General features: G+C 41.4%; 1 protein-coding gene across 1 annotated transcript; it reads left to right on the top strand.

Moving 5' to 3' along the window:
• The first annotated feature begins 6,742 nt into the window (after window positions 1-6,742).
• LOC102264675 (olfactory receptor 7E178-like) lies at window positions 6,743-7,671 on the top strand. The gene is given in 2 exon segments (XM_070374812.1): window positions 6,743-7,541; window positions 7,544-7,671. Coding segments are annotated over 2 exon segments (927 nt in total).
• Window positions 7,672-25,342: the final 17,671 nt, after the last annotated feature.

Genomic DNA, 25,342 nt, shown 5'->3' with positions numbered 1-25,342 from the left:
GTCCTCATCCAAACAGTAGGTAGAGGAGGGGCAGGCAATCTGCATCCCTCAGTCCTGCTTCAGTAGAGACACAGCAGAGTGTGCTAAGTGCAGAGGGAGACACTGAATGCAGGAGGTATGGGAGAGCCTTTTTTCTTATCATCAAAGCAATGGGACAGTTGAGATAGCCAGTGGGAGGGCACCAAAATGCACAGATTCAGCTCAGAGCCCTATGAAGTTGCTGTTGTTAGTGGTGGGGCTCTGAGAACTCTTATTTAAATTTCTATTTTCCTCTGACATTGGTTTTATCTTTGGGGGGCATCTTTTCTACCTAAGCAGAAAAGCATTCCCTCTAAATTATCTTCCAAGTGCTCCAAAAGATCTTGAAGGGGATGCTGATGAAAACGATGAGAGTAACCTATATAGTATCATAAAATATTGCCTAAGGATTCCAAATGCCAGGAGTTGAGCCAAGTTCTTTTATGTAGCTAGTTACTTTTTATTGCAATTGCCACTCCCAAAATAGAGCAACATTATCATCACTTTGTAGTTCTGGATGGGAACACAATACTTTAAGGTACTGTGGTTTATTTTTAAGGTTTATTTTTATAAACCCTGAAGGAGGAAGAGGGTAAAATCAGATCTGAATGCAGACTGTGATATTCCATCCATAAGGCACCTAGATAGTATCCTGTCCTACTAACCCAATCTGCATTCAGGGAGCTGAATTTAGGAGCAATGCAATACCTCTGTAAGGAAGAATGGACTTGAAAATGCTTTAAGTTGGTACAAGAAGGCAAGCAGTATTTGAGACCTGACTTTGATCTTCAGTTCTTTCACTGTTTGTAAGAGGGTTGGATTTGAAGAGAAATCAACCCTTCACCAATGTTTAGCACTGAAGGCATATTTAAGAAATGTCATCAAACCGTTATTAAAAACAAAAACAAACTCTCTTTTCTTTCATCCCAGTCAGATATCCCTTGATCACTGTGCTCTTCTTTCTGGGTATTCATGGCAGACACAGTGGTGACCATGTGCAGCACCTGCTACTTTAGTTATAGGAAGGAAGTCTGAGTTGAAGGTGGGGATTCTAGAAAGATTCTGCTTACAACAATTCAAGTCAGTTCTTTATCTTGCCCCTGGTCTTGAATTTTGCTTCACTGTCCACTTCCTCCTTTATTCTTGTAATTTACACCCTCTTGATCACTAAGGGAGTGTAGAGTCAGAGCGTTGGGTTCTATTCTTAGGCAGAAAATAAGAAACAGTTCAAAGGTTTTAATATATCTTAGGAAAATCAGAAGAGACTCCTGAACCTCTGCTTAAACTACCTCTGAAATGTAGGGAAACAGAGTGGACAAGTTCAGTGCATGAGACCCACAATTTAATTTTGATTCTTATCTGACCTGTTTATTATCTAAATGACAAAGAACTGGGCAAGTTACTAATATCTTTAAGCCTGTGTTGCCATCTAAGTTGATACATAGTTGACAAAACTGTATTAAGAATGAAACAAAATGAGTATGAAGCATGTGAATAAATGTGTGATGGATGCATTATAGTAAAACCAAATGAATTTTAAGTATTGTTATAATTATTGTTATTCTCAAGGTTAAGTACCAATCACTCAAATAAAATATCTTGTGATCTGAGGTTTGGTTTTCCCTAGACCCTGAGAGAACATTTTACTTTTTGTTCTTTACACTAGTAGATTCTGAATGCCTGGAAAAAATTGAGACTCAATTATTTCTGATTCCCCAGAGCCTTTCCTTGCTTGTCACAAAAGAGATTGCAACAAGAAATTTTTTTGCTAGATATTGAATGGACTCTTTCTGGTTCTCATAAGCTATGTGTAGGCAATGTGGCTTCCACCCACTGGGCACTTTCCTGCCTGAGTTTCCTTCCTTCCAGTGATGTGTAGGGCTAGACAAAAGATAAAATGGTGCTTGCATGACTCTGTGTCACTTTCTACAGGAGCTATCATTTTACATTTAATAGAATTTGTGACTTAGCAGCAGCAGCAGCATAACCTTCAATTGGGCTTCCCTGGGGCTCAGAGGGTAAAGAATCCATCTGCAATGTGGGAGACTTGGGTTCAATTCCTGGGTCAGGAAGATTCCATGGAGAAGGAAATGGCTACCCACTCCAGGATTCTTGCCTAGAGAAATCCATGGACAGTGGAGCCTGGTGAGCTACAGTCCATGGGGTCCCAAAGAGATGGACACACCTGAGCAACTAACACATTCACTTTTTACTTTCACAACATTCAGTAATTTTTTTAAAAAGAGTGGATCATAAAAATGAAAAAAAAAAGAGAGAAAAAGAGAAAGAAAAAGGGAAGTTAATTTTATTGTGTGGACTGAGACATATTTTAGGATTTCCACTCATTCTCTGAATGAATTCCCTGAGATGTGATAGGCTTCTAATTCTACTTCATATATATAAAATATTGGAGAAGAAATGGCAACCCACTCCAGTATTCTTGCCTGGAGAATCTCATGGACAGAGGAGCTTGGCAGGCTACAGTCCATGGGGTTGGAAGAGTCAGATATGACTTAGTAACTAAACCACCACCATAATAGAATATAAGATCATTAAACTAATATTAGAATTGTATTTCATTAGCTAACTACTTCAATAATAAACCAAATTCTGTACACCTAAAACTATCACAACATTGTTAATCAACTATGTGAAAGTGAAAGTGAAGTTGCTCAGTTGTGTCCGACTCTTTGCAACCCCATGGACTCTAGCCTACCAGGCTCTTCCATCCATGGAATTTTCCAGGCAATAGTACTAAAGTGGGTTGCCATTTCCTTCTCCAGGGGATCTTGCCAACCCAGGGATCGAACCCAGGTCTCCCACATTGTAGACAGACGCTCTACCATCTGAGCCACCAGGGAAGTCCTAAAAAAGTGAAAGTCGCTCAGTCATGCCCGACTCTTTGTGACCCCATAGACTATACAGCCCATGGAATTCTCCAGGCCAGGATACTGGAGTGGGTAGCCTTTCCCTTCTCAAGGAGATCTTCCCAACCCAGGGATCAAACCCAGGTCTCCCACATTGCAGGCAGATTCTTTACCAGCTGAGCTATAAGGGAAGCCCAAAGGAGAACTTTCAGTGCCTTATCCATCCCCACCCCAGATGGGACTCGAGCCCACGCCAGTGCCTTATCCATTAGGCCACTGGGACTTCAGAGAAATGAAATGAAAGTCACTCAGTCGGGTCTGAGTCTTTGCAACCCCATGGACTTCTCCATGGAATTCTCCAGGCCAGAATACTAGAATGGGTAGCCTTTCCCTTCTCTGGGGGATCTTCCCAACCCAGGGATCAAATCCAAGTCTCCCGCATTGCAGGCAGAGTCTTTACCAGCTGAGCCACCAGGGAAGCCCAAAACACAAGGTGTGGCAGTGGTGGGATACTCCAGTATAAAATAAAAATTTAAAAAATTTTTATTTAAAAACTGTGACTGAATATTTGACCTGGACAAAGGAGCCTGTCGGACTACAGTCCATAGGGTCACAAAGAGTTGGACATGACAGAAGCAACTTAGCACACACAGGGGCTCCCCAGGTGGCACTAGTGGTAAAGAATCCTCCTGCCAATGCAGGTGATGCAAGAGACACGGGTTCAATCCCTGGGTCGGGACGATCCCCTGGAGGAGGGCATGGCAACCCACTCTAGTATTCTTGCCTGGAGAATCCCATGAACAGAGAAGCCTGGGAAGCTATAGTCCTTTGGACTGCAAAGAGTCAGACACAACTGAGCCACTACTGGGGATCAGGTTGGGCTGCCCCAAAACACGCAAAATGGCATATTGGTTAGTTATAATTGATGTTATTTAAGAAGCAGCTGATTCAAGGAGATTCTGATTCTTGTCTCTTTCTCTGAAATTAGTAAATAAATCTCTCACATGAAAGGGGCTGTCCTGTATCTGGAGATAGAAGGACCCCTTTATCATCAGAGATGGGGGATTTGGAGCCTAGAAGTTATATGTAAGCAAAGCTTGTTATTTCTTTAATATACTACCCCAAGTCCAAGCTGTTAAGATTCTTTACTAATGAAGAACCCAAAGCCTAAATTTCTTTGTCCCATAAATTCCTCATCAATTTATTGTTTCTCTGAAAAGGGATACAAGTTGCCTGCTTCAGACACTTCTTAGGCCCCATCTATGAGACCTTCATGTGCATGAATTCAAATTTGTTATCCTTTTTCTCTGTTAATCTGACTTGTGTCAATGTTATTATTAGTTTGGCCACAAGCACTCAGCAGTGGTAGATGGAGAAATTTCCCCTTCCTCAACATCACACTGTCCTACAAATGATATTATTATTGGTCTGACTGCAATGTAAGGGATACCAGTGCAGAGAGGTGGGGAGATTTATACACACTCCACATTTAGTGGGTGAAAGATGCGAGTCTCACACAAAGGCTTCCTTATTCCCACCCCATGGCTCCCACCAGAGTGAACTGATTGTTTTCTTTTGAAACCTGCTTTAGTCCCAGATGAGCAAATGCAGTTAGAACCATAGATTCCTCCTGCTGGGATATGGTGAGTTTATCTGTGAATTAGCAGAATGGAACAAGTGGTTTTCAGGAGCATTTTACTTGAATATTATGAATGATGGAGTTTCTATGAATAGAAATACATTTTCCAGTGAAATGAAAATCATTCAGTTGTATCCGTGTCTGTGCTACCCTACAGACTGTAGCCCGCCAGCCTCCTGTCCACAGAATTCTCCAAGCAAGAATCCTGGAGTGGACAGCTAGTCCCTTCTCCAGGGGATCTTCTGAATGCTGAGGTTGAACTCAGGTCTCCTCTACTGCAGGCAGATTCTTTACTGTTTGAGCCACTATTTTCCAGACCATTCTGTAAATCTGAGCTATGGAAACATCATTCCCTATGCAAGTCGGAAGAAGGATCTTTTTAATTTTATCCCTTGACAGTCGGAGCGTGTACTTGCTTTTGTCTGATATCTTGGTCAGGAAAATAAGCCTAGGTCATTAATAGGAAAGTTGCCATTTCAATTTTTAGAACTGAGGCAATAGTCATAGGCTTATATATTTTGGAAATACTCTCTTGTGTAGGATGGAAGGCAGCATTAGAATTCTTTTATCTGTATCATAATAAGAAATTGAAAAATAAATGAATTCTAACCCTCAGGTAGTACTTTGCATGATTTTATATGCTGAAACACCTATATGGTCTTAGTTCCCCCACCAGGAATCAAACCTGAACCACCTGCATTGGAAGTATGGATTCTTAACCACTTGACCATCAGAGAAATCCAAAACCTCTCTATTTTTATCAGTAATAAATATAAGTTCTAAAGCAAGTATTGCTAAATTTTTGCATTTTAATATGTGAAGTGGATAATCATGGTATTAATGATGCCAAAATCTTGGCTCCCTGTCTGCCAAGGCCAAATATAAATACAGAGACAGAGTCTGGAGGAAATAGAAAAGAGTTTCTTTATTTTCTTTGCCAGGTAAAAGGGAAGCACAGCAGGTTAGCACCTCGAGAACTATGCCCCCACCCCTTTCTCAGGAATAGGGAGAGGTTTTATATCCTCTTGAAGGTCTTGGATTTTTTTCTTTTGCAAAGTTTCAAAATGGTCACAGCTGGCATCAGGCAACTCAGCAACCAGGTCTGGTGCCCCTGTGGTTATTGGCCCATGATCTTTCTGAAATGCAGAATACTACAAGACAGTGTAGGGGAGAAGATTGCCTGGTGCAGAGTAAGATCTATATGGAGTCAGAGAGTAATTCACTTTGTGAAAGATTGTCCAGCCACAGGTGTTTGTTAGGAGTAACAACTAAAGAATAACCAAGATTGTTTAACTCTTGTAGGCCTGTTTGGCTGGTGTGTGCCAAAGATTGTTCATTCATCTCCATTTTTGCTGCAATGAATATCCCGTTAGTTATTCTCTCTGTATCAGTGGGGGAAGGGAAGCAGGCATCGTTCTTGTGTGGCTAAAGACAAAAACTTCAGTTTTGCTCTGTTCGACAAACATTAGCTGTCTGGTCCAGTGGCCCATCTATCTCCTGCTTCACATTTGAGTGCTTCTTTGGGCTTCTCTGGTAGCTCAGCTGGTAAAGAATCTACTTGCAATGCAAGAGACCCCGGTTCGATTCTTGGGTTGGGAAGATCCCCTGAAGAAGCGATAGTTTATCCACTCCAGCGTTCTTGGGCTTCCCTAGTGGCTCAGATGGTAAAGAATTCACCCGCAATGTGGGAGACCTGGGTTCGATCCCTGGGTTGGGAAGATCCCCTGTAGGAGGGCATAGCAATCCACTCCAGTATTCTGGCCTGGAGACTCCCCATGGACAGAGGAACCTGGTGGGTTACAGTCCATGAGGTCATAAAGTGTTGGACATGACTGAGCAAGTAAGCACATTGTGTTCTTTAATGAGATTGATTTTTTTTAAAGAGAAGAGGAATTTTTAGTCCACATTTTTCCTTAACATGTAGGGAACAAATGTTTTACTATGTTCATGGATCTGTGATCTCAAAATGTCCTTACTTGTCTCATATTCTTTGGACCTATGCCTCAAAAACAGATGTGTGAAGAAACAAGTGAATGCCCTGGGAATCAATAAAGATGTGTTCAGACTCAGAAAATTGTGAAATAAACTGGGGGGTATGGTCCTCAAGCATGAACACGTTATTTATGAATTGCTCAAAGTATGAACACTTATCTGAGTACCTGTACAATTGTTGTGTGTATTCAACACTCGCTTCTTTTTCAAAAGGTGCCCCATCTACATGGAACCACAGAATCATACACGTGTCTCAGAATTCCTCCTCCTGGGCTTCTCAGATGATCCAGAACTTCAGCTCCTCCTCTTTGGGCTCTTCCTGTCCCTGTACCTGGTGACTGTGCTTGGGAATCTGCTCATCATCCTGGCTGTCAGCTCTGACCCTGACCTCCACAGCCCCATGTACTTCTTCCTCTCCAATCTGTCCTTGGCTGACATCAGTATCAGCACCACCACCATCCCTAAGATGCTAGTGAATTTTCAAACGCACAGCAAATCCATCACCTATGCAGGGTGCATTGCTCAGGTGAACTTTTTTGCTCTTTTTGCGTGTTTGGAGAGTCTGCTTCTGACAGTGATGGCCTATGACCGGTTGGTGGCCATTTGTCACCCCCTATACTATCTGGTCATCATGAACCCTCGCCTCTGTGGTTTGTTGGTCCTGGCATCACTTTCCATTAGCTTTTTGAACTCCCTGCTGCACTACTTGATGATGACACAGCTTGCCTTCTGTGCAGGTGTGGAACTTCCTCATTATTTTTGTGAATTTTCTCAACTCTTTAACCTTACTTGTTCTGACACCTCCATCAGTAGCATATTAATCTATTTCATTGGTACCATCTTTGGTGGAGTTCCACTGTCAGGGGTCCTTTACTCTTATTCTCGAATTATTTCCTCCATCCTCAGACTCTCATCATTAGGTGGGAGGTATAAAGCCTTCTCCACCTGTGGTTCTCACTTGTCAGTTGTTTGTTTGTTTTATGGAACAGGCATTGGGGTGTATATAAGTTCAGCTCTCTCATCTTCCCTAGGAAGAGTGCGGTGGCCTCAGTGATGTACACTGTGGTCATCCCTATGCTGAACCCCTTCATTTACAGTCTAAGGAACAAGGACATCAAGAGTTCCCTGTGGAGGATTAGCCACAGAATAGCCTAATCTCAAATCCTGTGCCATCTTGCTTTTTGGTTCATAAGACATGAGTTTGAGCCAACTCCAAGAGATAGTGAAGAATAAGGAAGTCTGGCATGCTGCAGTCCAAGGGGCATAAAGAATCAGACACAACTTAGTGACTGAACAATCACAAAAAAGATCTACAAAGGCAGTAAAATCAAATATGTGCAACAAGAAGTTCTGAATATGCAAACACATAGTGTATATATACTTATCTGGCTTCCTGCTTTCTGTTTATGCAGGTTTTCCTCTTAGAATAGCTTTAATCACTTAGGAGATTCTTTTTGAATTCTCCACATAAGTCATATTCCCACCAGGATTTTTCATAGTACACCAGTATACCATTCTGTCTTTCCTTATACATGATCCAGGACCTTTGATCATGGGCAGTCTTGTTTCTATCACTACAAAATAATCATAGCCCTCTCTTTCTGAAATTTACTGTTTCTATATTTTCCTATGATTTTTTCCACTATTTGATATGAGAATCCAAATCTTACCTGAAAGCCCAAGATGTTCAGGATGTTTTTATCCCCTAAAGATCTTGGGCAGGTTTTTGAGCAAATAGGGTGACTAATTTCCCATTTTAAATCACATACTTCCACTAACTCCCTTTCTTCCTGGATCACTGGACCTTGTATAGAGTGCTCTACAACTCCCCAAAGAAGCAATGTTTGGTTTATTTCTATTAGTATGTATACAGAGTAGGATCTGTTTTTGTCCAACTACTAGTGTGCACACGATTGTCACAAAATACAGGGTGTGTTTATATGATTCACAAAAAACAAAGTGATAAAAAGTGAGGATAGACATTTCTCAATTGGACGTCTCAAAAGACAATACAAGAAGGTGTTGATTTACCTGTTTCCTTGAAGAATAAGCATAATAGCAGGGAGGGGAGATTCAGAAAATCACAAAACAAATCTATGAAAAACACATCATGGTTTTCAAATGCCATGTCTTCTAAACTCATTTCGGTAGTTTTCTAACAACCAAACTCTGCTTCCCACTATGAAATGATTTCACTTACTTTTTACATTTTGTCACTGCTCAAGCATTCTATTAATAAAATTTATTGGTACTCACAGAAAACTAGTCAATCTAATCACACTAGGACCACAGCCTTGTCTAACTCAATGAAACTAAGCCATGCCCGTGGGGCAACCCAAGATGGACGGGTCATGGTGGGGAGATCTGACAGAATGTGGTCCACTGGAGAAGGGAATGGCAAACCACTTCAGTATTCTTGCCTTGAGAACCCCATGAACAGTATGAAAAGGCAAAATGATAGGATACTGAAAGAGAAACTCCCCAGGTCAGTAGGTGCCCAATATGCTGCTGGAGATCAGTGGAGAAATAACTCCAGAAAGAATGAAGGGATGGAGCCAAAGCAAAAAGAATACCCAGCTGTGGATGTGACTGGTGATAGAAGCAAGGTCCGATGCTGTAAAGAGCAATATTGCATAGGAACCTGGAATGTCAGGTCCATGAATCAAGGCAAATTGGAAGTGGTCAAACAAGAGATGGCAAGTGTGAATGTCAACATTCTAGGAATCAGTGAACTGAAATGGACTGGAATGGGTGAATTTAACTCAGATAACCATTATATCTACTACTGCGGGCAGGAATCCCTCAGATGAAATGGAGTAGCCATCATGGTCAACAAAAGAGTCTGAAATGCAGTACTTGGACGCAATCTCAAAAACGACAGAATTATCTCTGTTTGTTTCCAAGGCAAAGCATTCAATATCACACTAATCCAAGTGTATGCCCCAACCAGTAATGCTGAAGGAGCTGAAGTTAAATGGTTCTATGAAGACCTACAAGACCTTTTAGAACTAACACCCAAAAAAGATGTCCTTTTCATTATAGGGGACTGGAATGCAGAAGTAGGAAGTCAAGAAACACCTGGAGTAACAGGCAAATTTGGCCTTGGAATATGGAATGAAGCAGGGCAAAGACTAATAGAGTTTTGCCAAGAAAATGCACTGGTCATAACAAACACCCTTTTCCAACAACACAAGAGAAGACTCTATACATGGACATCACCAGATGGTCAACATCAAAATCAGATTGATTATAATCTTTGCAGCCAAAGATGCAGAAGCTCTATACAGTCAGCAAAAACAAGACCAGGAGCTGACTGTGGCTCAGATCGTAAACTCCTTATTGCCAAATTCAGACTTAAGTTGAAGAAAGTAGGGAAAACCACTAGACCATTCAGGTATGACCTAAATCAAATCCCTGATGATTATACAGTGGAAGTGAGAAATAGATTTAAGGGCCTAGATCTGATAGATAGAGTGCCTGATGAACTATGGAATGAGGTTCGTGACATTGTATAGGAGACAGGGATCAAGACCATCCCATGGGAAAGAAATGCAAAAAAGCAAGATGGCTGTCTGGGGAGGCCTTGCAAATAGCTGTGAAAAGAAGAGAAGTGAAAAGCAAAGGAGAAAAGGAAAGCTATAAACATCTGAATGCAGAGTTCCAAAGAATAGCAAGAAGAGATAAGAAAGCCTTCTTCACTGATCAATGCTGGGAAATAGAGGAAAACAACAGAATGGGAAAGACTAGAGATCTCTTCAAGAAAATCAGAGATACTAAGGGAACATTTCATGCAAAGATGGGCTTGATAAAGGACAGAAATGGTATGGACCTAACAGAAGCAGAAGATATTAAGAAGAGACAGCAAGAATACACAGAAGAACTGTACAAAAAAGATCTTCACGACCCAGATAATCATGATGGTGTGATCACTGACCTAGAGCCAGACATCCTGGAATGTGAAGTCAAGTGGGCCTTAGAAAGAATCACTACGAACAAAGCTAGTGGAGGTGATGGAATTCCAGTTGAGCTATTCCAAATCCTGAAAGATGATGCTGTGAAAGTGCTGCACTCAATATGCCAGCAAATTTGGAAAACTCAGCAGTAGCCACAGGACTGGAAAAGGTCAGTTTTCATTCCAATCCCAAAGAAAGGCAATGCCAAAGAATGCTCAAATTACCACACAATTGCACTCAAATCACACACTAGTAAAGTAATGCTCAAAATTCTCCAAGCCAGGCTTCAGCACTATGTGAACCGTAAACTTCCTGATGTTCAAGCTGGTTTTGGAAAAGGCAGAGGAACCAGAGATCAAATTGCCAACATCCACTGGATCATGGAAAAAGCAAGAGAGTTCCAGAAAAACATCTATTTCTGCTTTATTGACTATGCCAAAGCCTTTGACCATGTGGATCACAATAAACTGTGGAAAATTCCCCTGCCTCTTGAGAAATTTGTATGCAAGTCAGTAAGCAATAGTTAGAAATGGACATGGAACAACAGACTGGTTCCAAATAGGAAAAGGAATACGTCAAGGCTGTATATTGTCACCCTGTTTATTTAACTTGTATGCAGAGTACATCATGAGAAACGCTGGACTGGAAGAAACAGAAGCTCCAGCTCAAGATTGCCAGGAGAAATATCAATAACCTCAGATATGCAGATGACACTACCCTTTTGGCAGAAAGTGCAGAGGAACCAAAAAGGCTCTTGATGAAAGTGAAAGTGGAGAGTGAAAAAGTTGGCTTAAAGCTCAACATTCAGAAAACGAAGATCATGGCATCCAGTCCCATCACTTCATGGGAAATAGATGGGGAAACAGTGGAAACAGTGTCAGACTATTTTTTTGGACTCCAAAATCACTGCAAATGGTGACTGCAGCCATGAAATTAAATGACGCTTACTCCTTGGAAGGAAAGTTATGACCAACCTAGATAGCATATTCAAAAGCAGAGACATTACTTTGCCAACAAAGGTCTGTCTAATCAAGGCTATGGTTTTTCCTGTGGTCATGTATGGATGTGATAGTTGGACTGTGAAGAAGGCTGAATGCCAAAGAATTGATGTTTGAACTGTGGTGTTGGAGAAGACACTTGAGAGTCCCTTGGACTCCAAGGAGATCCAGCCAGTCCATTCTAAAGGAGATCAGCCCTGGGGTTTCTTTGGAAGGAATGATGCTAAAGCTGAAACTCCAGTACTTTGGCCACCTCATGTGCAAAGAGTTGACTCATTGGAAAAGACTCTGATGCTGGGAGGGATTGAGGGCAAGAGGAGAGGGGAAGACAGAGGATGAGATGGCTGGATGGCATCACTGACTCGATGGACGTGAGTCTGGGTGAACTCTGGGAGTTGGTGATGGACAGGGAGGCCTGGCGTGCTGCGATTCATGGGGTCGCAAAGAGTCGGACACGACTGAGCGACTGATCTGATCTGATCTGATTAATATTTGTCATAGAGTCTATCTTGTATTGTCTGATGTTTATCAGGATCCCTGGTCTCTACTCGTGAGATGCCAGCACTGAGTTGTGATAAGCAGAAACTGGTTATTCCAGTGTTCTCAGCCAGGCTGATTTTGCCAGTTGTTCCAGAGAGGGCAAATTCAGTCTGGTTGAGAACACTGGAATAAAATAAAATTCTGTGGGTACTAAAATTGATGGTGTATGCTTTCAAAGAGATGGGATCATAGAAAAAGCAACATTTTGGGGAGGATAAAATGTCAGGTTATCTTGGAAAGGTTGAGTTGATGGCCTTCAGAACACCCCACTATTATCTGAGAGGTAAATGGTATTGGTTTGGATATCATTAATCTGCATAAGTGACAGTAAAAGTTAATTAATCATACAGACAGAAGAAGTTTCTGCTGAGAGATTCAGGAGTTATTAATAGAAAAAGAAGCCCATGCTTGAATGAATCCTACACATGATGCTTCAGTTCTCAGTTGTAGAGCCTCATCTGGATATATGATCTCATTTGACCTGTTATAATATCCAATCATTCCCATTCCCATTTCTTTCAAGGGAAATAAAACACTCACAGACCCATACTCCCCTTTGGGTATCGCTCCAAACTTCTAAAGAATTTGGTCAGTATCTGTTACTTCCATTTTCACAACATTCACTCTCTTCTCAACCAACTCATCAGGAGTATTTCTACCTCCATCACAACTGCCTTCCCTAAGGTCTGCAGTGACCTCACATGCCAAATAAGTTATTTTTTTTTTTTTTTTAATTTACATTTATTTATTTTAACTGGAGGCCAATCACTTTACAATACTGTATTGATTTTGCCATATATCAACATGAATCCACCATGGGTGTACGCGTGTTCCCAATCCTGAACCCACCTCCCACCTCCCTCCCCATACCATCCATCTGGGTCATCCCATTACACCAACCCCAAGCATCCTGTATCCTGCATCAAACCTAGACTGGCGATTCATTTCTTATATGTTATTATACATGTTTCAATGCCATTCTCCCAAATCATCCCACCCTCTCCCTCTCCCACAGAGTCCAAAAGACTGTTCTATATATCTGTGTCTCTTTTGCTGTCTTGCATACAGGGTTATCATTACTATCTTTCTAAATTCCATATATATGCATTAGTATACTGTATTGGTGTTTTTCTTTCTGGCTTACTTCACTCTGTATAATAGGCTCCAGTTTCATCCATCTCATTAGAACTGATTCAAATGTATTCTTTTTAATGGCTGAGTAAATAAAGTTTTAAGGGATATTTTCCTTTTGTCAAAATGCTTGATGTCTCAGTAGCAATATCACTAATGGCTGCATTCCATTTCTTGAAATAGGAAACTTTCTAAAGCATTTTGTTTCTGTTACAATGGGATTCCCAGATTCAAGTCCACTGGGCAACTTGCAGCATTAACGCATCCCTGAGGGAGAAACTTCTAACTTTGAAATCAAATCCTATAAAGGGGAAGAAAGAATTAGGGCAGAATCTTACAGAGCCCTGGGAGACTTCTTCATGAAGAAAGCTTTTTAATCTCCAGGGGAATAATCTGGACTGCAAATGTTTGAGCATAGCCAGATAAATTAAGAATAATTGGAACAAAGAAATTTGCCTCTCTTTACTATGATCTTCAGGGAAACAGCAGTGGCAGAAAGTTTCTTTTCTATTATTCTCCTTCTACCCCAAGGGAGCTTAATTGTTTAAAGAGTAGAGTGACAACAGGCCAATTTATTTAATGAGACAGCCTGAGAATTCAGCTACCAAAGTTCTCGAAACTTTTGAAATAAGCTTTCTGTGTCCCCAAGGCAAAGCATCTTGGGCTTCCCAGACATATGGTGTGAATTCCCTTCTTGGATAATCTCCCTGTACTTTCTGGAAGAAAATGTGTGCTATAGGAAAACAATCAAGACAACTAGGGGTTTCCATGATGTCATCTGAAAGAGGCAGGGTACCAAAGTAAAGGTTGGGGGTGGTATAGAGGAGGGAGATGTAAGCAATGGAGGGAAAACTTATTAGACAGAGTCCTAGGGACACAAAGAAGAGTAGTGTTTCTCATAGTTTTGTCTCCAGACCAGCAGCATCAGCATCACCTGGGAGCTTGTTAGACATGCACATTTTTCCTTCATCCTAGATCTACTGATGCTAAGTCAGAAACTCCAGAGTCAGCCCTAGCTACTTGTGTTTAACAAGCCACCCAAGTGCATCCTATGGGTGACTAAAATTTGAAAACAACTGCCTTAAGGGATTTGTTGAAATGAGTGATGAAGGACCCTCACAAAGCTGCATCTTCAGAGATTTGAAAGATCTTCACCTCCAACATCTGATCAACAAATGATGATACATTTGTTGTCACTTTAAAATGTTTATCTCCCTTTCTTGTTTTCATTTTATGCATTTGTTTGAATTCTCAAAATAATATTAAATACTGTGGTTTATAGCAGTTAATTTTTGCATGTTTGCTAATTGCCATTTCTTAAAGCTTCCACATGGAACCCCACTCCAGTACTCTTGCCTGGAAAATCCCATGGATGGATGGAGCCTAGAAGGCTGCAGTCCATGGGGTTGCTGAGGGTCAGACATGACTGAGCGACTTCACTTTCACTTTTCACTTTCATGCATTGGAGAAGGAAATGGCAACCCAGTCCAGTGTTCATGCCTGAAGAATCCCAGGGACAGTGGAGCCTGGTGGGCTGCCGTCTGTTGGGTTCACACAGAGTCGGACACGACTGAAGCGACTTAGCAGCAGCAGCAGCAAAGCTTCCACATGCCATGGAATGTTACCTCTCATTTGAAGATCAAAATTTATTATTTTAAAGATATATCTTTGTTTTTCTAGCTTGAGATCCTGCACCCTTCCCTTCCACATATTCATGTACACATTGCCCTTTGCAGCAACGGCTGTTAAAAATGAACAAATACATTTTAAAAATTAATTTTTATTGGAGTATAGTTGCTTTGCAATGTGTTAGTTTTCACTATATAGCAAAGTGAATCAGATATAGAATCTGACATATATATATATATATATATATATATGTATACATATATATCCTCTCTTTTTGAATTCCCTTCCCATTTGAAAAAGTGAAAGTGTTAGTCCCTCAGTTGTGTCTGATTCTTTGTGACCTCATGGACTGTAACCTCTGTCCATGCACTTCTTCAGTCAAGAACACTGGCTTAGGTAGCCATTTCCTTCTCCAGGGGATCTTCCTGACCCAGGGATAAAACTTGGGTCTTCTGCATAGGCAGTTTCAGATTCTCTAAATAGGCAGATTCTCTACTGTCTGAGTCACTAGGGAAGCCCTGACTCTAGTTAGATCTCCAGAATTTATTCATCTTCTATCTGGAAGTTTGGATCCTTTGACCAGTATCTCCCCATTTGCCCCACCCTTAGTCCCTGGAGAAACTGCTTGCATGAAATAAAAATTAAATTGGGTAGAGTCAACAGAGATAAGGAAAGAGATTTATACCTGTGCCATTGAATGTAGGAGCATGTGAGAATACATAGCTGGGATCTTTGATTCTTGATTCTAAAAATATTATGGAAAATTGTAATTCTTACTGGCCCTATTTTAAAACTAAGAAACTGACATTTCAATAGACTGAGCAACAAACTCTTTAGAGACAGTAGATATTAATAGTTTCAACTACAATTCATACTTAGAATTACAAGTTGATTCAAGAGAGGGGTTATGGACTTCACTTTCACGTGTGCTCAGACGCTTTAGTCATGTCCAACTCTTTGTGATCCTATGAACTGTAGCCCACCAGACTCCTCTGTCCATGGAATTCCCCAGGCATGAATACTGGAGTGTGTTGCTATTTCCTCCTCCAGGGGATCTTTGACCCAGGGATTGAAGTGAGACCTTCCTCACTGCTGAGCCACCAGGGAGAGGAATATAAAAGAATTTGCAAACCATGTCTTAAAACTGCCACAAATTGTGTCAAATATGGGTTTACTGAAGGAGCTACATGGAGAATAGCAGAGTTCCTGCAAAGCTCTTAAATCAGTAAGACATGGAAAGAGACAGAGAGAAAGAAGGTGGTAAACTGTTCACCTCTTTTGCAAGGCACTCACCCAGTTCCACTCTCCTTATTTGCAATCCATGAAGCAGATGGTGTTCCATGTTTCTGTGCATTATGGCACTTGAGGCTCCCCTGAACATGCATTCCATCCCTTCCAAGTGTGACTGCAACTGTCTCCAAGACCACGGGGCTTGATTTTATTCTTGTCCCAACTGGCATCAAGTTACTCCAATTGAAGGTCCTGCCATTTTGAAGGCATTGACTTAGAGAAAGATACAATCTCCATGACTCAAGATATTCAGTTCCCTTATGGTTGTCAGGAGGAGGGCCTGGCAGTATTCTTGCCTGGAGAATCCTATGGACAGAGGAACCTGGTGGACTGCTGTCCATAGAGTGGCAAAGAGTCAGACACAACTGAAACCAGTCATGCATGGTTGCCGGAGAAGAAGGGAAGGGATACTTTGGGAGTTTGGTATAGACATGTACACAGTGCTATATTTAAAAGGGTTACCAACAAGGACTTACTGTATAGTACATGGAACTCTGCTCAATGTTATGTGGCATCCTAGGAGAGTTTGGGGGGAGAATGAATACATGTATGTGTATGGCTAAATCCCTTCTCTGTTCACCTTTCAGGATCCCAACATTTGTAATTGGCTACACCCCAGTACTAAATGAAAAAAAAAAAAAGATATTTAGTTACCCCTTCTCTCTGCCAAGTCCTAAGAGATTAAACTCTTGGAGACAGATAGGAAATGGATGGCCCATCAGTCTCATACACTGTCCAACTTAGCCCCTGCTTAGGACCAATTTGTACTTTCCATAGGTTCTGCATGCTGGAAGGAAGGGTGTTCAGGGTTCATTTCATTTCAATCACTCAGTCATGTCCTACTCTTTGCAACCCCATGGACTGCAGCATGCCAGGCCCCCTTGTCCATCACCAACTCCTGGAGCTTACTCAAACTCATGTCCATTGAGTTGGTGATGCCATCAAACCATCCTATCCTCTGTCATCCCCTTCTCCTCCTTCCTTCAGTCTTTCCCGGCATCAGGGTCTTTTCCAATGAGTCAGTTCTTTGCATCAGGTGGCCAAAGTACTGGGGCTTCAGCTTCAGCATCAGTTCTTCCAATGAATATTCAGGATAGATTTCCTTTAGGATGAACTGATTTGATCTCCTTGCAGTCCAAGGGACTCTCAAGAGTCTTCACCAACACCACAGTTCAAAAGAATCAATTCTTCAGCACTCAGTTTTCTTTATAGTTCAACTCTCACATTCATACATGACTACTGGAAAAACCATAGCTTTGACTAGACAGTCAACAAAGTAATGTCTCTGCTTTTTAATATGCTGTCTAGGTTGGTCATAGCTTTTCTTCCAAGAAGCAAGTGTTTTTTAATTTCATGACTGCAGTCACCATCTGCAGTGATTTTGGAGCCCCCCCAAAATAAAGTCTGTCACTGTTTCCATTGTTTCCCCATCTACTTGCCATAAAGTGATCAGACTAGATGCCATGATCTTTGTTTCTTGAATGTTGAGTTTTAAGCCATTTTTTTCACTCTCCTCTTTCACTTTCATCAAGAGGCTCTTCAGTTGCTTTTCACTTTCTGCCACAAGGGTGGTGTCATCTGCATATCTGAGATTATGGATATTTCTCCCAGATATCTTGATTCCAGCTTGTGCTTCATCCAGTCTGGTGTTTTGCATGATGTACTCTGCATATAAGTTAGATAAGCAGGGTGACAATATACAGCCTTGATGTACTCCTTTTCCTATTTGGAACCAGTCTGTTGTTCCATGTGCAGTTCTAGCTGTTATTCTTAACTTACATACAGATCTCTCAGTAGTAGATATAACAGTGTTCAGGGTAGCCATCCTGTTACTGAACCAAACCCGGGTTCTCTTGCCTGCATCCAGAAAAGCCAATCTACTAACTTCAGGTTCAGGTAAAGGAAAGTGCAGACTTTATTTGCAAGGCCAAACAAAGGGTATAGGCAGCTAATGCTCAAATGGCTCAGACCTCCCTGATGGCTTTCCAGGAAATGTTTCTAAAGACAGGGTGAGGAAGAGGATTGTGGAGTGCATGATCAGCTGGTGCACAATTCTCTGGTTGGTTGGTGATGGAGTAATCGAGGGTCAGTATCATTAACCTTCTGGTTCCAACCAGTCTTCTGGGCTCTTTGTGCTTGTAGTCAGCATGCATTTAAATTCTACCATCTGGTGGGGATTCAAATATGTTCAAAACAACTCAAACATATGGCTCAGGTTATAGCCAGCATTGGGTTGCCCAGGTGGCTCAGTGGTCAAGAATCTGCCTGCCAACCCAGGAGACTCAGGTTCAATCCCTGGTTCAGGAAGATCCCCTGAAGAAGGAAATGGCAACCTACTCCAGTATTATTGCCTGGGAAATCCCATGGGCAGAGGAGCCTGATGGGCTACAGTCCATGGGGTTGCAAAAGATTCAGACATGACTTAGCAACTAAACAACAACAATCAGCCCCTATATTACTCTTTGTTCCAGGTTCTTTCTTTGCAGATTTTTTTTCTTGGTTTAGGTTCAGGGTTTGAAGAAGCAGGTTTTGCTGAAAACCTGGCAAACTGTCTGGTAGGCCCCTATTCAGTTACTTTGGATCCATCCTTCCCCTATGTATTCTCTGGGGATTTTCTCTTTGGCATAATAACTATGTTCCTATGCTCATGCAGCTAAAAAGTAAAGCAGTGGGCTGGAACTGATGGCATTGCTGCTAAATAATGTTGCCCCCACAGCTGCTCAGGCCCCTTGAAATCCTTTTAAAGGTATATTTTCAGGATTCATCAATTCTGTGTATGTATATGCCCCAAAGTATTAAAGGCAGGAATTCAAACAGATTCTTGCACACCAATGTTCAGAGCAGCATTAATCACAGGAGCCTAAAAGATAAAAACAAGCCATGTGTCCATCAATAATGTAAGAATAAACAAAATGGGATATATACACACAATGGAATATTATTCAATCTTAAAACAGAATGAAATTTTGATAGGTGTTGCAGCATGGTTGAATTTTGAAAACATTTTACTAAGTGAAATGTTTACCATTAAGTATTTTAATGTCAGACATAAAAGGATAAATGTTATATGATTTCATTTACATGATATATCTAGAATAGGCAAATTCATAGAGACAAAAGGTAGAAAGGAGGTTTTCAGGGTCTGATCAGAGAGAAGAATGGGGAGTTGCTGTTTAATGGATTTAAAGCTTCTGTTTGGATGATGAAAATGTTATGGAAATAGATGGAGGTAATGGTTGCACAACATTGTGAATGTACTCAATGCCACAGAACTTTTATACATAAAAATGATTAAAATGATGAATTTCATTATATATACACATATACAATATAAAATATACAACATGAATATTGTATATATTGTATGTTGTTGTTGTTCAGTCACTAAGTGGTGTTTGACTGCAACCCCATGAACTGCAGCATTCCAGGCTTCCCTGTTCTTAACTATCTCTCAGGGTTTCCTCAAACTCATATCCATTGAATTTGTGATGCCATCCAACCATCTTATCCTCTGTTGGCCTCTTCTCCTCCTGCCCTTACTCTTTCCCAGCATCAGGGTCTTTTCCAATGAGTTGGCTGTTCCCCTCAGGTGGTCAAAATATTGAAGCTTCAGCATAAGTCCTTCCAGTGAATATTCAGGATTGATTTCTTTTTGGATGGACTGGTTTGATCTCCTTGTTGTCCAACGGACTCTCAAGAGTCTTCTCCAGCACCACAGTTCAAAAGCATCAATTTTTCAGCTCTCAGTCTTCTTTATGGTCCAAATCTCACATCTGTACATGACTACTGGAAAAACCATAGCTTTGACTGTATGGACATTTGCTGGCAAACTGATGTCTCCTCTTTTTAATACACTGTCTAGGTTTGTCATTGCTTTTCTACCAAGAAGTAAGTGTATTTTAATTTTATGTCTGCAGTCACTATCCACAGTCATTTTGGAGCCCAAGAAAATAAAATCTGCAACTGTTTCCACTTTCCCCCCATCTATTTGCTATAAAGTGATGGGACCAGATGCCATGATCCCAGTTTTTTGAATATTGAGTTTTGAGCCAGCTTTTTTACTCTGCTCTTTCACCATCATCAAGAGGCTCTTTAGTTCTTGTTGACTTTCTACCACAAAAGTGGTATCATCTGCATATCTGAGGTTATTGATATTTCTCCTGGCAATCTTGATCCAGCTTGTGAGTCTATATGCAATAAACATAAAATAAAGTAAAACTGTTGTTGCTCAGTCACTAAATAGTGTTTGACTCTTTGCAACACCATAGACTGCAGCATGCCAGGCTTTTCTTTCCTTCACTATCTCCTGGCGTTTACTCAAACTTATGTCCACTGATTCAGTGATACCATCCAACCATCTCATCCTCTGTCATCCCCTTCTCCTCCTGCCCTCAATCTTTCCCAGCATCAGGATCTTTTCCAATGAGTCAGTTCTTCCCATCAGGTGGCCAAATTATTGGAGCTCCAGCTTCAACATCAGTCCTTCCAGTGAATATTCAGGGTTGATTTCCTTTAGGATTGCCTGGTTTGATATCCCTCCTGTCCAAGGGACTCTCAAGAGTCTTATCCAGCACCACAGTTCAAAAGCATCAATTCTTTGGCACTCAGCCTTCTTTGCCATTCAACTCTCACATGCATTGTAATTTTCTTTCAAAAGTAACCCCTCAGTTAGGACTTCTCTGGTGGTTCAGTGATTAAGAATCCACTTTGCAATTCAGGGAATACAGGATGATATCCCTGGAAGGGGAACTATAATGCATGTGTAATGTGGGTGCAACTAAGCCCCCATGCCACAACTGCTGAGCCCTTGAGGTCTGGAGCCCTCTCACTACAACTAGAGCATCTGTAGGCTGCAACGAAGATCCTGTGTGCCACAGCTAAGACTCTATGCCAGCAAATAAATAAACATTTTTAAAAAGTAAATTCTCAAACTCTTCTCCTGGAGATGTTGAGTAGGTAAGTCTGGGATAAGATGGGAAGCTATATATTAACAAAAACCTCAGTCAATTGGATTATTTTTCACTGTCAACACTTCATTTCATTTTCTACCAGTCTCTTCTCTATACATACACATTTTTTACACACACACACACACACACACACACACACACACACAAACATACCCATAATTAGTATAATTTTGTGCCTATGTTTGTGTAAGTTTTCTTCCTTTCCATTAGTTTTATGGTAGTTTGGATAATACTCAAATTATTTTGTGTGGATCACAATAAACTTTGGAAAATTCTGAAAGAGATGGAAATACCAGACCACCTGATGTGCCTCTTGAGAAATCTGTATGTGGGTCAGGAAGCAACAGTTAGAACTGGATATGGAACAACAGACTGGTCCCAAATAGGAAAAAAGGAGTACATCAAGGCTGTATATTGTCACCCTGCTTATTTAACTTCTATGCAGAGTACATCATGAGAAATGCTGGGCTGGATGAAGCACAAGCTGGAATCAAGATTGCCAGGAGAAATATCAAGAACCTCAGATATGCAGATGATACCACCCTTATGGCAGAAAGTGAAGAACTAAAGAGCCTCTTGATGAAGGTGAAAGAGGAGAGTGAAAAAGTTGGCTCAAAGCTCAACATTCAGAAAACAAAGATCATGGCATCTGGTCCCATCACTTCATGTCAAATAGATGGGGAAACAGTGGAAACAGTGTCAGACTTTATTTTGTGGGCTCCAAAATCACTGCAGATGGTGATTGCAGCCATGAAATTAAAAGACACTTACTCCTTAGAAGGAAAGTTCTGACCAACCTAGACAGAATATTAGAAAGCAGAGATGTGACTTTGCCAACAAAGGTCCATGTAGTCAAGGCTATGGTTTTTCCAGAGGTCATGTATGGATGTGAGAGTTGGACTATAAAGAAAGCCGAGCACAGAATAATTGATGCTTTTGAACTGTGGTGTTGGAGAAGACTCTTGAGAGTCCCTTGGACTGCAAGGAGATCTAACCAGTCCATCCTAAAGAATATCAGTCCTGGGTGTTCATTGAAAGGACTGATGTTGAAGCTGAAACTCCAATACTTTGGCCACCTGATGTGAAGAGCTGACACATTGGAAAAGACTCTGATGCTGGGAAAGATTGAGGGTAGGAGGAGAAGGGGACGACAGAGGATGGATTGATATGGTTGGATGGCATCACCGACTCAATGGACATGAGTTTGAGTGGACTCCGGGAGTTGGTGATGGACAGGGAGGCCTGGCGTGCTGGAGGTTCATGGGGTCACAAAGTGTCAGACACGACTGAACTGAACTGAACTGAACCCCAGGACAGTAGTTCTCAAAAGATTGTCGTGGGGACTGGCAAAATTTGGAAACTTAAAAAAATCCAAACTATTAGAGCTAAGCCCCAAACATTGTTGTTGTTTAGTCACTAAGTTGTGTCCAACTCTTATGTAACTCCATGGACTTTAGCCACCAGGCTTCTCTGTCCATGGGATTTCCCAGGAAACAGTACTGGAGTGGATTGGCATTTCCTTCTCCAGTGGATCTTCCTGATCCAGGGACTGAACTCGAGTCTCCTGTGTTGGGAGGTGGATACTTTATCACTAAGTACCACCCAAAAAACTCAACCCCAAATCTACTGAGGCAGAAATTTCAGGTAGGACTCTGCAGTGTGTGGTGTAACACATTCTCAAGATAATTTTGATGCAGGCTTAAGTTTGAGAACTGCCCTAGTGAATCCTGGGCCCTTTGGTACTCTGCAATCTTTCTAATGTGGAAACTACAAATCCAAAATGCTGACACTTGTCTCAAAGAAGAGATTGAAGGGAGACCAGAGTGATTCTTCCCAGAGTAAACAGACCCAAAATAGAGGAATCACAGGTAGACCCTCTGTAAGTCTCACAGGGACAAGGAACTGGGCAGGTCAGAGATCCTTCCCTGTGTGCTCCTTGTCCTTAAGGAGTCAAACTGAACAGGGAATGGAAGATCCATTGATCAATTTGTCTAACAAGCTTCAGAAGGCATTCAGTCTCTAGGGGCACAAAAGCTGTAACACATCAACTTATAGTCACCAAGGCCTCCATGTGCGAGACCAAAGACACTTAATACCTTCTCCAGGAGAAATCAACAGACTCCAAACCATGTGTCTGGGCCTATATCCTTGTTTTCTGGTGGGACAGACCTTCTTCCTTCATCACCCACACTCCACGAGAGAACAGGGTTCAGGGAAGCTGGCCCCTGTGGTGATCCCATATTGGCAAGCCTGCGTATCCCAGTAAGTGTTGTGGGAAGTAGAAAAAACAGGTGATTGAGTGAAAACGGCATCGACTTATTAAGCACAAGACAAAGAAAACCCTATGATGTCTATGGAGAAAAAGCTCTAAAGGATAATTGCTTGGGAAGGTGAATGGCTACACTACTTGTGTGAAGTTGCCACAACAGAGTGAGATTTCACCTCAGTTATTTATATATATGGAGTTTATATATCTTTATATACAGTTATATATACAGCCTGCCAGGTTCCTCTGTCCATGGGATTCTCTAGGCAAGAATACTAGAGTGGATTCCATGCCCTCCTCCAGGGGATCTTCCCAACCCAGGGATCGAACCCACATTTCATTGGCATGCAGGTTGTTTACCACTAGCATTACCTGGGAAAGTACTATCCTCCCTGGTGTTCATAAATACTTATAAGAAGAGAAAAATTGCACCAGGATGTTTGTGTATGATCCTGAAAGGATGAGGGTCACCCATGAGGTGATGCTGAGAAGATGGACAGAGGGGGCATTTGTCTAGTGTCTGCCTACTCCCTGACTCTTTCCTTTCCAGTTTCTTAGGCCCTGTAACCAGAGGTAAAGGAATGAGTGTCTTTATCCTCTTACCTGCCATTGCTCAGATGGCTCAGTGGTCAAGAATCCACCTGTAATGCAGGAAACACAGGAGATGAGGGATTGATCCCTGAGTTGGCAAGATCCCCTGGAGGAGGAAATGGCAAGCCACTTCAGTATTCTTGCTGGGAAAACATCCCATTTGCAGAGAAGCCTGGAAGGCTACAGTCCATGGGGTCACAAACAGCCAAAAGACTAAGCTCGCACACACACCCCATTGTTCTGTCCTGGAAGGAGGTCTTCAAGTGTTTGAGGGGAGAGCACAAAAAAGGAAGGATCTCCTCATTCAGAGATTAAAGGTATTTAGCAGAAGTGAAAGAACTCAAAATATAAATGTTGAAGAAATTCCAGAAAGGGAAATCAGAAGATGATGAGTATCTTTACTTATCATCACAGAAAAATAGCTGTGTGATAATTCATCCTTTGTGAAATTTCTTGCAAATGTGGAATTTCCCTATTTAGTCTCTCAGTTACCTTAAGTTTGCACCTTTAGATAATTAGGACAGGAAGTCAGAGACACGTATGATGGTATTTCAGAGAAGGACTAGAAGAGCAATTGCTGATACTTTCCTGGGTAAAGACCCCAGGTGACAGAATGGACAAACCACAAGGTCCTACTGTATAGCACAGAGAACTATATTCAACATCCTGTGATAAACCATAATGGAGAAGGATATAGAAAACAATGTATATGTGTAAATGAATCATTTCACTCTTCAGCAGAGAGTACACATTTTAAATCAACTCTACTTTAATAAAAAATTAAAACTGAAAAGAAGAAAGATCCCAAGTGAAAGAATAAGTAAATATCATGGCCAGAGCAAAGAGGCTAAATTGTTGGAACTAGGGATGGTTCAACATTGGGAGTGAGCATGTTGCCCGTTTAATTTATTTTTGGCTATGTGGGTCTTTGTTGCTGTGCAGGCTTTTTTCTCTGATTGCAAAGAGCAGCGGGTATTCTCTAGTTGTGGTGCCTGGGTTTCTCAATGTGGTGGCTTCTTCTGTTGCAGAACATGAGCTCTAGGTGCTCAGTAGTTGCTATTTCCAGGTTCTACAGTGTGGGCTCTGTAGTTGTGGCGCATGGGCTTAGTTGCTCCACTGCATGTGGAATCTTCCCAGACCAGGGATAGAACTCTTGTCTCTTGCATTGGCAGGCAGATTGATTACAACTGAGCCGGCAGGGAAGTCTGGACTTGGTTATTTAATGTGCAGAAAGTTGATATTCCTTTTCTGCCTCTCTTTCTATCTCTCTTCTATTAATATTAACATCTTATTTCTTTTATCTTCTTTCCACATAGTAACTTCCTTGAGGACAAGAGTTGCTGAAGGTTTGGGAGTCATAGACACCCAGAGATTTTGGAGAAATACTGGTTTGTACACTCATCTACTTATTAATTCACTCATTGTAGTCATTTGAAGGGTTTCTGTGTGCCAAGAACT

Source organism: Bos mutus, chromosome 7 (assembly GCF_027580195.1).
Source record: "Bos mutus isolate GX-2022 chromosome 7, NWIPB_WYAK_1.1, whole genome shotgun sequence".
Lineage (NCBI taxonomy): Eukaryota > Metazoa > Chordata > Mammalia > Artiodactyla > Bovidae > Bos > Bos mutus.
This window is presented reverse-complemented; position numbering and strand designations above follow the sequence as displayed.